The 12426-nt window shown below is 35.6% G+C and overlaps 1 protein-coding gene across 1 annotated transcript; it reads right to left on the reverse strand.

Moving 5' to 3' along the window:
• Positions 1-2949: 2949 nt before the first annotated feature.
• Positions 2950-11775, reverse strand: tbcb (tubulin folding cofactor B). Its single transcript, XM_061719403.1, has 7 exons — positions 11606-11775; positions 10838-10991; positions 9112-9255; positions 7324-7417; positions 6851-7042; positions 4063-4135; positions 2950-3948 (listed from the first exon to the last, which is right to left on the reverse strand). Exons 2-7 carry the CDS (start codon positions 10952-10954, stop codon positions 3834-3836), a joined length of 735 nt encoding a protein of 244 aa, XP_061575387.1. The 5' UTR covers positions 10955-10991; positions 11606-11775; the 3' UTR covers positions 2950-3833.
• Positions 11776-12426: the final 651 nt, after the last annotated feature.

Here is a 12426-nt window from a genome sequence, read left to right on the forward strand (position 1 = left end):
CATTAGCTTATTTATTTGACAATTGGCTGATGAAAGTGAATGAAACATGGTGCTTACTTGTGTATCTATCACTGATATCATAGAATAGAATAGAATAGAATAGAATAGAATAGAATAGAATAGAATAGAATAGAATAGAATAGAATAGGCTTTGTTGGCCAAGTATGAACATGCCAGACAGGGAATTTGACTCTGGTTGTTTCGCTCACTGTACCCAGATTTAAATAGTTGCAAACAGCAAATAGACAAATAAAACACAATATACAAACAATAATAAAGCTCTATAACTATAAAGTATATTATCAAAAACATTCTAGAATGTGAAACGTCAATTTTATGTTTTGTCTTATTTTTTTTTTATTTTTTTTGTCTTCTTGATGCATTGTTTTTTCTCATGGATTAATGCTAATGTTTCAGATTTAAGCTGATCACAAGATAAAAAGGGTAGGCACTATAAGCTACGGCTTCAGCCTACACCTTTTTTGGCAAAAGCAATGTTTATTTTACTTTTTTCACTTTTTGTTTTGTAAAAATGGCTTAACTTGTACAAGGCTTAAGACCGAAATAAAAACTATTCATTCATTCATTCATTCATTCATTCATTCATTCATTCATTCATTCATTCATTCATTCATTCATTCATTCATTCATTCATTCATTCATTCATTCATTCAACACAAGGTAATTCAAAGTGCTTTACATCAACATTAAAAGCAAGAAACAATTAAACAGTAAATAACAAATACAATTAAATACAATTATAGGAAAATAGGTACATTGTTACAGCATATGATTGTGGTTATTATTATTAATATTATTGCACAGTGATTGATTACTCTGAGACTCTATGAGTGATGAGATTCATCAGAGCAACAGCTTGGGGGAAGAAACTGTCTCTGAGTCTGGAGGTTTTGGTGTACAGAGCTCTGTAGCGCCGTCCAGAGGGGAGGAGTTCAAACAGACGTTCCTGGGTGTGAGGGGTCTGCAGAGATGCTAACTGCCCGTTTCCTGGTCCTGGACCGGTACAGGTCCTGGATAGATGGGAGGTTAGTCCCAATTATCCTCTCTGCAGACCTAATTGTCTTTTGCAGTCTGTGCCTGTCTAGTTTGGTGGCCGATCCGAACCAGACAGTGATGGACGTGCAGAGAACAGACTGAATGATGGCAGAGTAGAAGGTGGTCAGCAGCTGCTGTGGCAGGTTAAACTTTCTGAGCTGATGCACCTCTGCTGAGCCTTCTTCCAGACAGAGTTAATGTGGGTAAGAATATACAATTATAAATAATACAAAATCCATACTTTTATATTACTAAACTAAACTATAATATTTATATTACTAAATATTACTACATCAAATTTGATCCTGCCCAGAATTTAAATAGTTGTAAATGTTTTAATAGTTTCTATTTTCATTTCATTTTCCCATTTATTTGATTATTTCATCTTAAACTGGTTTAACAATCACACCAGTTTTCAGTTTTATTTCAGTTAACGTTATTATTTTTTCACTGTTAATTTCCGTTCTAGTCGTAGTTTTTGTCAACTATAACTCTGATCCTGCCAAAATGATACCAAATTTCAGGAGCATCTTTTCTTCAGATTTTATATTGTTAAATCATTTTTGGAAAAGGTTCGCTTCAAAAAGTGTAGTACCTGAATTTGAATAAGGTTGTTTTTAATCATTATAATAATTTGGTGTTGTTTTTCAAAACACAAACATTGAGGTGTTCTGTAATATACTTTGATTATTGGAAACCTTTTAGACCCAAATGTCGATTTTCCAAGTTTTCTCCAAATCTTCAGGCATTTAAGAATGATTTAAAACAAATCTGAGTCTGTTAAGATTTTTTTAGCCCAGTGAGATTGAAGACTCAGCTGTTCATATTTGTTCTTATGTGCCCAAATGTGTTTCTCCGTTTATTTGATTCAAAATTGTCATTGGCATCCTGTACCATCAAATTACATGTTTTAAGTAGTTTATGTAAGTGAGTTCATTGCTTTTTTCGAAACTGGATAGCACAAAGTTTTGAATATTCTTTAGATATTTCATTCATCTTCTTTCAGATTTTCTCTTTTTAGGTGTCACCACAGCAGATCACCTGATTACAGCTCACTGTGTGTTTTGCATCTTCGTCTGTCAAACCAACTTCCTGTCCTCTTTCACCACATCCAGAAATGTTCCATTTGGTTTTCCCCTTTTTCTTCTTCCTGGCAGCTCCATCTACAACAATACAACATCTCTCCTCTGTAAATGTCTAAACAATGTTAGTCACTCTCTCATTTTGTCTCCAAGACATCCATCCCTGGCTCTTCCTCCGATGTGCTTGTATCCCATTCTGTCACCTTTACACCCTCAACTTGCCCTCTTTCAGTTCTGTTTACATGTTATTACTAAAAACAGTATACAACATATTTATACAAGGTACAGAAAGTCCCATCACTTTATAAATATTAATTGTCAAGTGATCATTTTCATATCTTTTACTTTTTGTTTCTGAGATTTTAATAAGACTACTCGGATTTATCTTAATGACTTGTGGAAGACATCATTCATCAAAAAATATTATGCTAAATACTTAAACTTCCAATAATGCTTGGTACAGTTGTATCTTTTTTTGCATTTAAACCTGTGTATGTATCTAACTCTCAGTAATAACTGTACAAATAACTTACTTTGATGTACAATTTTTGTAACCACACTAACCCAAGCTAAGAACATTTAACGAGGCTCTTAAAATATACTTGAGAGGGTGAATCAATAAAGGGCAGTTTAAGTCCATCAGGATGGACACATACATAATATTTAAATTCCCAAAAAGGACACAACGAGGGATTGTAAATGAAAAGATTATAAAGAAAAATTGACATGGCATTCATTGATAGCTTAAGGCATATTTTTTTTATAAGGTAACATTGCATATATATATACAATAAAAATAATAAAATAATTTAAAAAAATCAAAGAAACATACTAACTCCAATAACCTGTGTATTGTCAATTACCTTTAATTATGTATTATCTTTTGGCACAAAGCGACACCAGCAACTCAGAGATCAATTGAAGTCTATCAAATGATGCAATGTACAAACTTTCATTCCAAAGACACTAAAATAACAATCTACATTGCCTTTATAAACTTTACAGGACAAAAATGTTAATTTTTTATCCATAAATAAGGCATATAAATAAGGCATATCATTATTTTGAAATGTTAATTAATCGTCTAACCTTTTGATACATTGAATATAAAAGCAAACTTCAAACATTAAGCTGGAGCACCAACAGAGACGTTCACATTTCCTCTTCACAGGTGAAATTCTTTTTCGTCAGTCTTCAACTGGAAATTCTGTATAACTTCCAGCGACATTTGTACTTGGTGTTACAATCCACAAAACCACTCTCTATTCTAGTGTCCAAGCATGTTGGGATGAATTTTCCTTAAATAAACAAATGTCCAAAACTCTCAGAAATCAAAATTGCTCCAACTACTGTTAATTACAGGGAGTTACCTGTACATACAATTACTTTTAACACATAGATATTAACTGAATATAGAAAAAAACAGTTTTAAACAGTAAGCAGACCAAAAATCAACAAAGGAAGACAAGGTGAGAAAACAACTTTTGTTGCATTACATAACAGCCTCTTCTGTATTAATCCCTATTGAACCGAACTTATTTTTTGAGATACAGAGAAGCACATGCAAAAACAAAACAAAAATACTTTTTGAAATAAAATTAAATGAATCTACAATGTGGGGTTAACAGTTTGAAGGTTGAAATCATATTTAGAACCAAACAAATTAACAAAAACACAAATACTACTTGTAGAGTCCTACAGCTCATCAAGACCGTAATCTTCTTCAGGGAAGTCTCCCACAGTTACACTCAGGGGAGTCACGAATCCACCATATTTGTTCTCACATTCAAAGTATTGCTTTCCTCCAACCCTGTTGAAATAAAAACAAAGTAAAATCAATACCAATGTTCCAGACATTGCTCCTTTGATGAGAAGAGAGAAAAAAAACATAAAAAACAAAACAAATTAAACAGAGTTCTCTTACGTTCCATTGTGTTTCCCCAGCGGCTCATCGTACTTCACACCCACCCAAAAACCAGGCTTGAAATCTGTTGTACCTGCAAAGAATGCAACACTGTTACTACCAAGCAACTGAAACTATTGTCAGAAACTGTGTCCAAACAATTTGGTGCTTTTGCCTTTTTCAAGTGCATTTCCGAGTTTTAGTGATGGTTCCTAATTTGCCGACTGTTCAGAGCGGTTGTCAAGTAATTCTGGAACCGTTAAGTGAAGCGCCTATCAAGGCCTGTGTCTTCACGGGTGAGGGATGTCAGTGAGGACATTTGATGCCTCGCCTTGTTCCAGTACAACATGAAATGGAACATATGTGAACCACAGTGGATCATCTAACACTTTGTGGGTTTGTGCTGACGTTGCTTTGATGCCACAATGAAAGAGATCCAGACAACCCACAATCCATTTACTGATGCCATGGTTGAATTCCAGAGATATTTGTCAGAACTCAGCACACCCAGGACAGTGGACCCCCTTCAATATTGGGAGAGGCGATAAAGCCTTTATCCCAGTTTGCACAGACTCACTATGGATTCCTAGTGGAACCTGCATTGTCGGTAACCTGTGGAAGAGTTTTCTTCCAACTGGCTGAAGTGGTTTCTGAAAGAAGAAATCATCTGAACCGATTTTGTTCCTGAATTAAGATGAATAAAGTCCTCATGTTGCACATAGATGCTCAATTTCCTCTCAATGATCATAAGCACATTCACCCCCCCTTGACCTGTTTAAACACTGTAGCAGTTTGAAAACAATTGTTTCCTTGACATTATGGATTATTCAAACTTTAACAATATGTATTAATAAACATTTGAAAGGTCCTATTAAATTCCATTATAGTGTCATGTTGCTAACCCCTAATATACTGAAAAGAAATAGAAACTTTATTCATATCAATGAATGATGCATGAAATGCATTTAAGATCAATGAATTGCTTTTACTTGGCAGTCATTCCCGTGGGTGCATTACAGACTTAAGTGTGTTACAAACTGAAAAAAAAGTACCTATAATTCATGTGGGCGTTTAACAGTTTTTGGCCAGCACATGAAGCCTTGAGAAATGAATGAACGATTTGGCTGGCAGGCTTCAAGAAGCTTCGTTTGGCCATCACTTCCCAATATGTAGTGAGAACTGTTAAAACCTATAAAGTTTACTCAGTGTATTCCACAACACATCAATAAAAGTAGGGTACAACTGATGGTCACTTAATTCTGCCCATGTGTTCACTTCGTAGTAAATAGTAACATACATATTGGCCGTTGAGTAGTGCACTATTATAGTGAGTAATGGGTGAGAGCGTCATACTGGTTTCAGTGATGTCTAACACTTTGTACCATGGCAACTACAGAGAAGATGGACTCATTCAGACAGAACATTTGAATATATATATATATTTTTTTTTTCATAGATTAATGTGAGTCAATATTCAGTGTCCTCTGCACTAAAGAGGAGACTTCAGAACCTCTTCTTCACTCTGAGTCCAGCTGGGTCCTTATGTCTCCCATTATTCTATTTCTGATACTACATTCAAGCTGCTCACTTCATCTGTAGGACCTGCCTTCCAGCTGTTGCTGGAATGACACACATCAAAGTATCAAAGTAACCCTCTGAACCAAGAGAGACTGTTTTCTTCTGATCATTTGTTGAACTGCCAGCAACAGTCAGCGGTGTTACTGACTGACTGAGACAGGCAGTTCAGTCCGGTACCCATCCCACAGATCAACAGCTCGTCCTCCAGCAGCTTCTGGTCCTATATGTTTTTTTGTTTTTTAAGATTTTGATTATTCATCACTTGTGATTTGCTCCTGCAAACGCCTCTTTCACAGAGTGTTTCAACAATTAATCTGCAGAGAAATTTCTTCTTTGGCAGGAGTTCCTTGATTTTATCATCATTCTAATTTCCTGCAATCTCTTTTTTCCAAATTTGTTGTGTTCCTCAATGAGTGCTCCATTTTTGTTAATGACATGTTGCAAATAAACTTTAATATATAGTATAACATAGTTTACAACACAGTTTGGGTAACACATATAATTATTACTGCACCATCCAGTCACAACACAATAAACACTGTTATAAATAAACGCTGTGTTTCAGAGTCAAAACGTTTAAAGGACTTCCATTAATCAACCTAGGGAGAGTTACTGTGTCATGGGTAATTTTTAGTCTCCTTTAACTGGTAAAATAATACAAATCTACAATTCCTCCTCTACTACCCACTCAGATTGGTTAACAGGCCTTAGTCTCCATAATTAACAACAGTCTTCTCTGTTTTGGAGAAAAGCCTTAAGAGTTTAAACTACAGGCGTTTTTAGAGTAGCTTGTTATCCCTGGATGAAGAACGCATGTTTAATATGTGCTGATCAAGTTGGTGTGTTGTTGCCGTCTAACTTCATTCTGAGGCTCTTCATTTTATTAATGATCCGAGTTGTGTTTCTTACTAAGCCGTGGTCTGTTATTTTAGTAGTCAGCTGCATACTAAGGATTCTGAAATATACTAATTTACGACGTCCACAGCTCTGAGGGTGAGGATCTCGTGGACTATGGAGGACCAAATCTGACATAGTTAAAAATAAAGGCAGAAATGTATATATACACACACACACACACACACCGTTATTTTGTTTTTCCTTTTCCTTGTACATGAATTCCTTGTTTTTAAGATTCCCTTGTCTCCCCTTTTTACTTTACCTTATGTATGTCTGAGGGGCTTATACTGTGTCTCCAAAGACAATGATTTCACTGGGCTTTATCCTCACTTACCTACATACATGACAGTGCCAAGTTTTGTAGGTTGCCCGGCCACTTCCACTTTGCAGCGGTTGCCAACAGAAATGGAATCAGCGGCAGCCTTCCGTTTCTCGTCCCTTGCAGCCCGCTCAGCGTTTTTCTTGGCCGTTTCTTCCTCATTGAACTGACCGAGATTATGTTTCTTCATGAATGACCTTGCTGAATCTGAATGAAAAGTATTACATCCACATTTTATAAATGTGTCAATCGCTAGAAAACCAATAAACAGGAACTAAACTAACTGCAACCATCAGTTCATTAACCCAATTAGTGTTTGAATCAATCGACTGTAAATGCGTAATTTTCAGATGTTTAACAATTATCCACTAAACAATTCAACTAAAATCCACAATGTTCAGATATATGCACAATATTTTCATACCCTAAGCAAGGAAATACATTTATATATGAATTTTATTCCCAGACAGGCCATGGGAAAGCAGTACCTGTCTTTTTATCATATACGTCATCTGTGAGCTCAAACTTCTCCACTGTGGAATCATTAAACAGGTCCAGCTGACCTCCACTTCGGTCAATAACCTGCAAGAAATAGTATTTAAAATGAGACAGACACACACCAGTTCTGCAATGCTGTTTCTTTGTTGTAGCCTTATGTTGTTGCAGAATAACAATTCCTGTATCAGCTGAAGGATATTATGCGCATGTTTGTCAATTTAAATGGAAAAAAGATTACTTTTTTATTTTCATTACAACTATAGCATGGTTCTCATTTGCAAACCTGATTAAAACAACAACAACATTTTATTAAAAACTCTTCACAACAAAAAGCTTCTACTTCAAAAAAGTAATATGCATATTGTATTATCTGGGCTATAGTTGTTTTCATCTGCACACAACAAAACCTATACTGGGAGGCAAACATCACTTAGAAAACCAGCTGCTGTCTGCATTTTACTCATTCACTATGGCCTGGGTCGCTTTACATATATTTTTTTTCCTATTTGGCCATTTCTTTTGCCTCCAGCTGGCAGCTGTACATGGTCTTTGCAGATTGAAGTGTTTTTATTGTTTGTCCGGCTGGTGTCTACTGTATTTACACAGAAAGCATGAGGCTTTTCTTCTCTGCTGATTCTTCATGATGCTTTAGTTTAGTTAAGTGCAATAATTTACTAAAACCAACTGAATTCAATAATACTTTAAGCCATATGCCTTCACTTCACGAAAAATTGGAAGTCTTTTATTGACTAGTGTGGTTGGCACTCTGACTATCACCAATGTTTCATTTCTCAAGGGTGGTTTATTCTGTATCCATTGGTAACAGCCCCTGGAAAGCAAAGTCCAATCCAGAGGAAAAAGACTAACTCTTTGTAAGAGAGATGAAAAGACAGAGTGGCCAGGCTAGAAATGACCTTCTGAGCAGGTCTTTCTGCTGATGAATTCAATCTGTTGTTTAATCACTCCATTATGTAGATAGGTATATGTGACATGCAATGCTGTCTATTATGATATTTTTATTTCAATCATACAAGGCAGACAATTTCAAATCCTACAAAAAAAAAAACACACATTTAAATGCTATTATTTCTGCCTCATCTTAGTTTTATTTTAAAAGATCAAATCACCACTCAAATTAAAAATAGTTGTGTGTTTTCACACACAACAAGATACAACTTTTTTTTTTTTGCTTATTTCAGCAAGACAATCCCAAACCATATTCTGCAGGCGTTACTACAGCATGACTTTGCAGGAAAAAAGTTGGGGTATCACACTGAAAATGTGTGGCGCATTATGAAGAAAAATGCTAAATAAGGCAAGGGAGACCCCGGACTGTTGAGCAACTGAAGTCGTAGCAAGTCAAGGAAAAATTCCACTTACAAAGCTTCAACAATTACAGTCCTCAGCACCTAAATGCTTAATGAGTCTTAATAAAAGAAAACGTTGTGTAACACAGTGATAAATATGATCCTGTGCCATATTTTTTGGAACGTGTTGTAGGCATCAAATGCAAAATGAGTGAACATTTGCTAATGAAAACAATTATTTATCAGTTCAAATATAAGATATATATTTTTTGCAGCATATACAACTGTATATGGGTTTAAAAGGGTTTGCGAATCATTTTATTCTGTTTTTATTTACGTTTTACAAAATGTTCCAAGTTCATTGGAATTTGTATAATGAGACAAATAATCTGTCATTTCACAGTTCAATTATTACCTGGCGTATCACTAGCCACTATATTTCAAGTATTTACAAACTAATCTAGTACTTACATGTATTCGGCAGTCATCATCTACAGGATAAGAACCCAGCAAATAATCGTTGTCTTCTACTTTCTGTAAAAACGTATCTGCAACACTGAAAATCTCCAGGTCCATAGAGGAGAGAGGTATTCCTGTAATCATCTCCAGTTTTGCCTGAACACAAATTAAAAATAGTACATTCACTTAGAAACAGCATGACACAAATCTGTTTTGCTCCGCTAATCATCTTGAAAAGCTGCTGGATACAGTGAAAAAAGAGTTAGTCGTTTTGAAACATTGGTTCAGTGTTAATAAATTGTCATTAATATGTAAATAAAACTAATATATAATATTTGGTAGTTGTAAAGTTAATAAAATGGTTCAAATCAAGATAGATGAAATCGAAATAGAAAGAGTTTACGAGAATACATTTTTGGGAGTGGTCATTGACCATAAACTGTTTTGGAACCCGCATATTGATTGATTTTCAAAAAGAAAATATCCAAGTCTATTGCTATTTTGTATAAAGCAAAATAATTTCTCAATACAAATACTGTATAATTCTCTCATACTACCATAGATTACTTACTGTGTGGAGATTTGGGAGAATTCATACAAAACAATCATAAATCCAATTATTTTGCTTAAAAAAAGAACAATCAGTTATCAACAAAGCTGATTATCGGGAACCAACAAATAAATTATTTATTAATTGTCAGATGCTCAAATTCAATGAACTTGTTTATTTCAAAACATCACTGTTGATGTACCGGTACAAGGCTTATAATAATCTGTTACCACACTGTATCCAGAAGCTGTTTCAGCAAAGACAAAGTGTATATGAACTGAGAGGAAGCTGTATGACAGAACGGATGTCAAACATAGATGTGTTTCAGTTTATGGGAATGTTTATGGTCTGTGGAATGTTTTGGAAATGGAAATTAAAGAGTGCAGTACATACTCTTTAATACTACTTTAATAAGTATGATCATATTGTATGAGTGTTTATGTAAGTGTCAGAACTTAAATAGATAATAGGTTTACGCAGTATATTGAATGTTTTCAATATACAAAAAGTATATGAAATGTTTTTCTTTTAACTGATTTACTGCTCTGTATCGGTTTATGTAGGAGCTGACAGAAATTGATTATAAAAAGGGTAATAAGCTAAGCTTCAGTCGACACCTTTTCGGTCTTGTTTTGTTTATATATTTTGGTCTACCGCTACTGCAGGTCCTTCATCCCGATAGCAATCACTCTACAATAACCAACTCTAGCCACTCGAGTGCAATAACCTGTTTTTTTTTTTTCTCGATAGTGCAATAATCTTCTCCCTCTAAATACCTCACTGGTATTTTTGCACATGTAAATATAATTCGTTTTTCAGGTTTAGTATTTCTTTTGTACATTGCTCATTTTTTATAGTGCTCTTTTTTTTAAATTACTTAGCTATTTATTGGTTATTTTTAGGATATACTTTTTTTTTTTTATATACCTTTTCATAATTTGTGTGTTTTTTGTAAAATTGTTGAGTGTGTATGTTTGCTGCTGCACAAGCAAATTTCTCCTCTGGGGGATTAATAACATTTTATTCTATTTTATTCTATTCTAATGCAATATTACCATTAACTTTATGTGTATTTGTTGTTTTCTTTTCTTTTGTATTTGAATTCTTATTTTTGGAAATGACCGAATAAAACAAACAAACAAAGAAGGCCAACAATTCCCAATAATAATAACAGTGAATTCATCTTACCTTGAGTGCTGCTATTGTAATTCCTCGATTGAACCTCGTGCTCTTTTCAAAGCTCGACAGGCTGTTTGTTATACGCACAGACACAATGGGGTTGCTGATTACTGTCACTTCCTCCATCCTTCACTGCGTTTGGACTCAAATGACCAGTCAAAACCTAAAAAAAGTAATAAGATAAAAGTGACATATGTATCCATCTGCCATGATGCTGATACAATACCTGAAGACAAGAACCAGGGCAAAACAATGCAAAATGTTAATCGCTTCATGTTCCAACGTCCATGTACAGGACTGTCTCAGAAAATTAGAATATTGTGATAAAGTCCTTTATTTTCTGTAATACAAAAATGTCATACATTATGGATTCATTACAAATCAAATGAAATATTGCAAGCCTTTTATTATTTTAATATTGCTGATCATGGTTTACAGCTTAAGAAAACTCAAATATCCTATCTCAAAAAATTAGAATATTCTGGGAATCTTAATCTTAAACTGTAAACCATAATCAGCAATATTAAAATAATAAAAGGCTTGCAATATTTCAGTTGATTTGTAATGAATCCAGAATGTATGACATTTTTGTTTTTTTTTTAAATTGCATTACAGAAAATAAAGGACTTTATCACAATATTCTAATTTTAAGAAATGCAAAGTAACTTTTCCTTTCCTCGATCAGGCTGTGATCGCTTTACCAGCGGCTGGTGTAGATGGGCTAGCTGCGTGTGTGCTTTAGCAGCAGCAGCTTTAAAATAACGTTACCATAGTTACCTGCAAATCCCTGTGTTTCCTTCGACGGAGTGTCCACAATCTCTAAGAAAACGACCAGCTAGTATTGTTGTCCCCAATTAACCTAAAGAGGCATTTACCGTACATTCACAACGGTGAATGCGGTGCACAAAGTCTCGTTTTGTGACAATGCCAGAAATGTGTAACATCGGTTCCTGCAACGCCCTGTTCTGGAAGCTTCTACCCGCCTCGGCTGGAACCCGCCAATGGGCTGCGAGACTGAACACGTTCAGCCAATAGGCTTCGAGGTACGCAGGAAGAAACACGGTGGCCCCGCCCACAAAGAGTTGATTGACAGGAACTGCACCCAACCACCGGGCAACGTGACGTGACATACTGACGAACGATTGTTTTAACGGCCACACGGGGGCGCTGACGTCCAATCTAAACCACCCCCCGCAAAAGCCTCCTCTTTAAAGGTATTGTGACATCATTTTTAACATGCTTTTAACACTATTAAAAGTCTTGGCCAACATCCCTCAAATGTGTCTAAAAGAGTGTAACAAGAAAAACTTCACTCTAGTACTCCATTCCTGGCTTTTTATTACAGTGTTTTTTTGCGCCGTGAAAAACGGGTCCTTTTTCCCCTTTCCTGTCAATCATTGCTCCGCTCCTCCTCCAAACCTCCTCCAACCAACCGCTACACACTTCTGCCGTCTTCACACACACGCGCGCACACCGACCACAAACACCGACACACAGCCCAGACAGGGCGACTACAGCCCGGGGATGAAGTCCAACCGGGACCAGAGGACCGGGACCACAGCTCCTCGCGAGCAATACGCTCACAGCGGCGTCGGAGA

This window comes from Cololabis saira, chromosome 4, assembly GCF_033807715.1.
Source record: "Cololabis saira isolate AMF1-May2022 chromosome 4, fColSai1.1, whole genome shotgun sequence".
Lineage (NCBI taxonomy): Eukaryota > Metazoa > Chordata > Actinopteri > Beloniformes > Belonidae > Cololabis > Cololabis saira.

Excerpts from the sequence above, each read along its gene's own strand:
- tbcb (XM_061719403.1), bottom strand. The coding sequence starts at position 10,954 with ATGGAGGAAGTGACAGTAATCAGCAACCCCATTGTGTCTGTGCGTATA. Across the intron at positions 9,256-10,837 it reads TTACAATAGCAGCACTCAAG|GCAAAACTGGAGATGATTAC; the intron begins GTAAGATGAATT and ends ATTTGTGTTCAG. Across the intron at positions 3,949-4,062 it reads CTGGGGAAACACAATGGAAC|GGTTGGAGGAAAGCAATACT; the intron begins GTAAGAGAACTC and ends TTATTTCAACAG.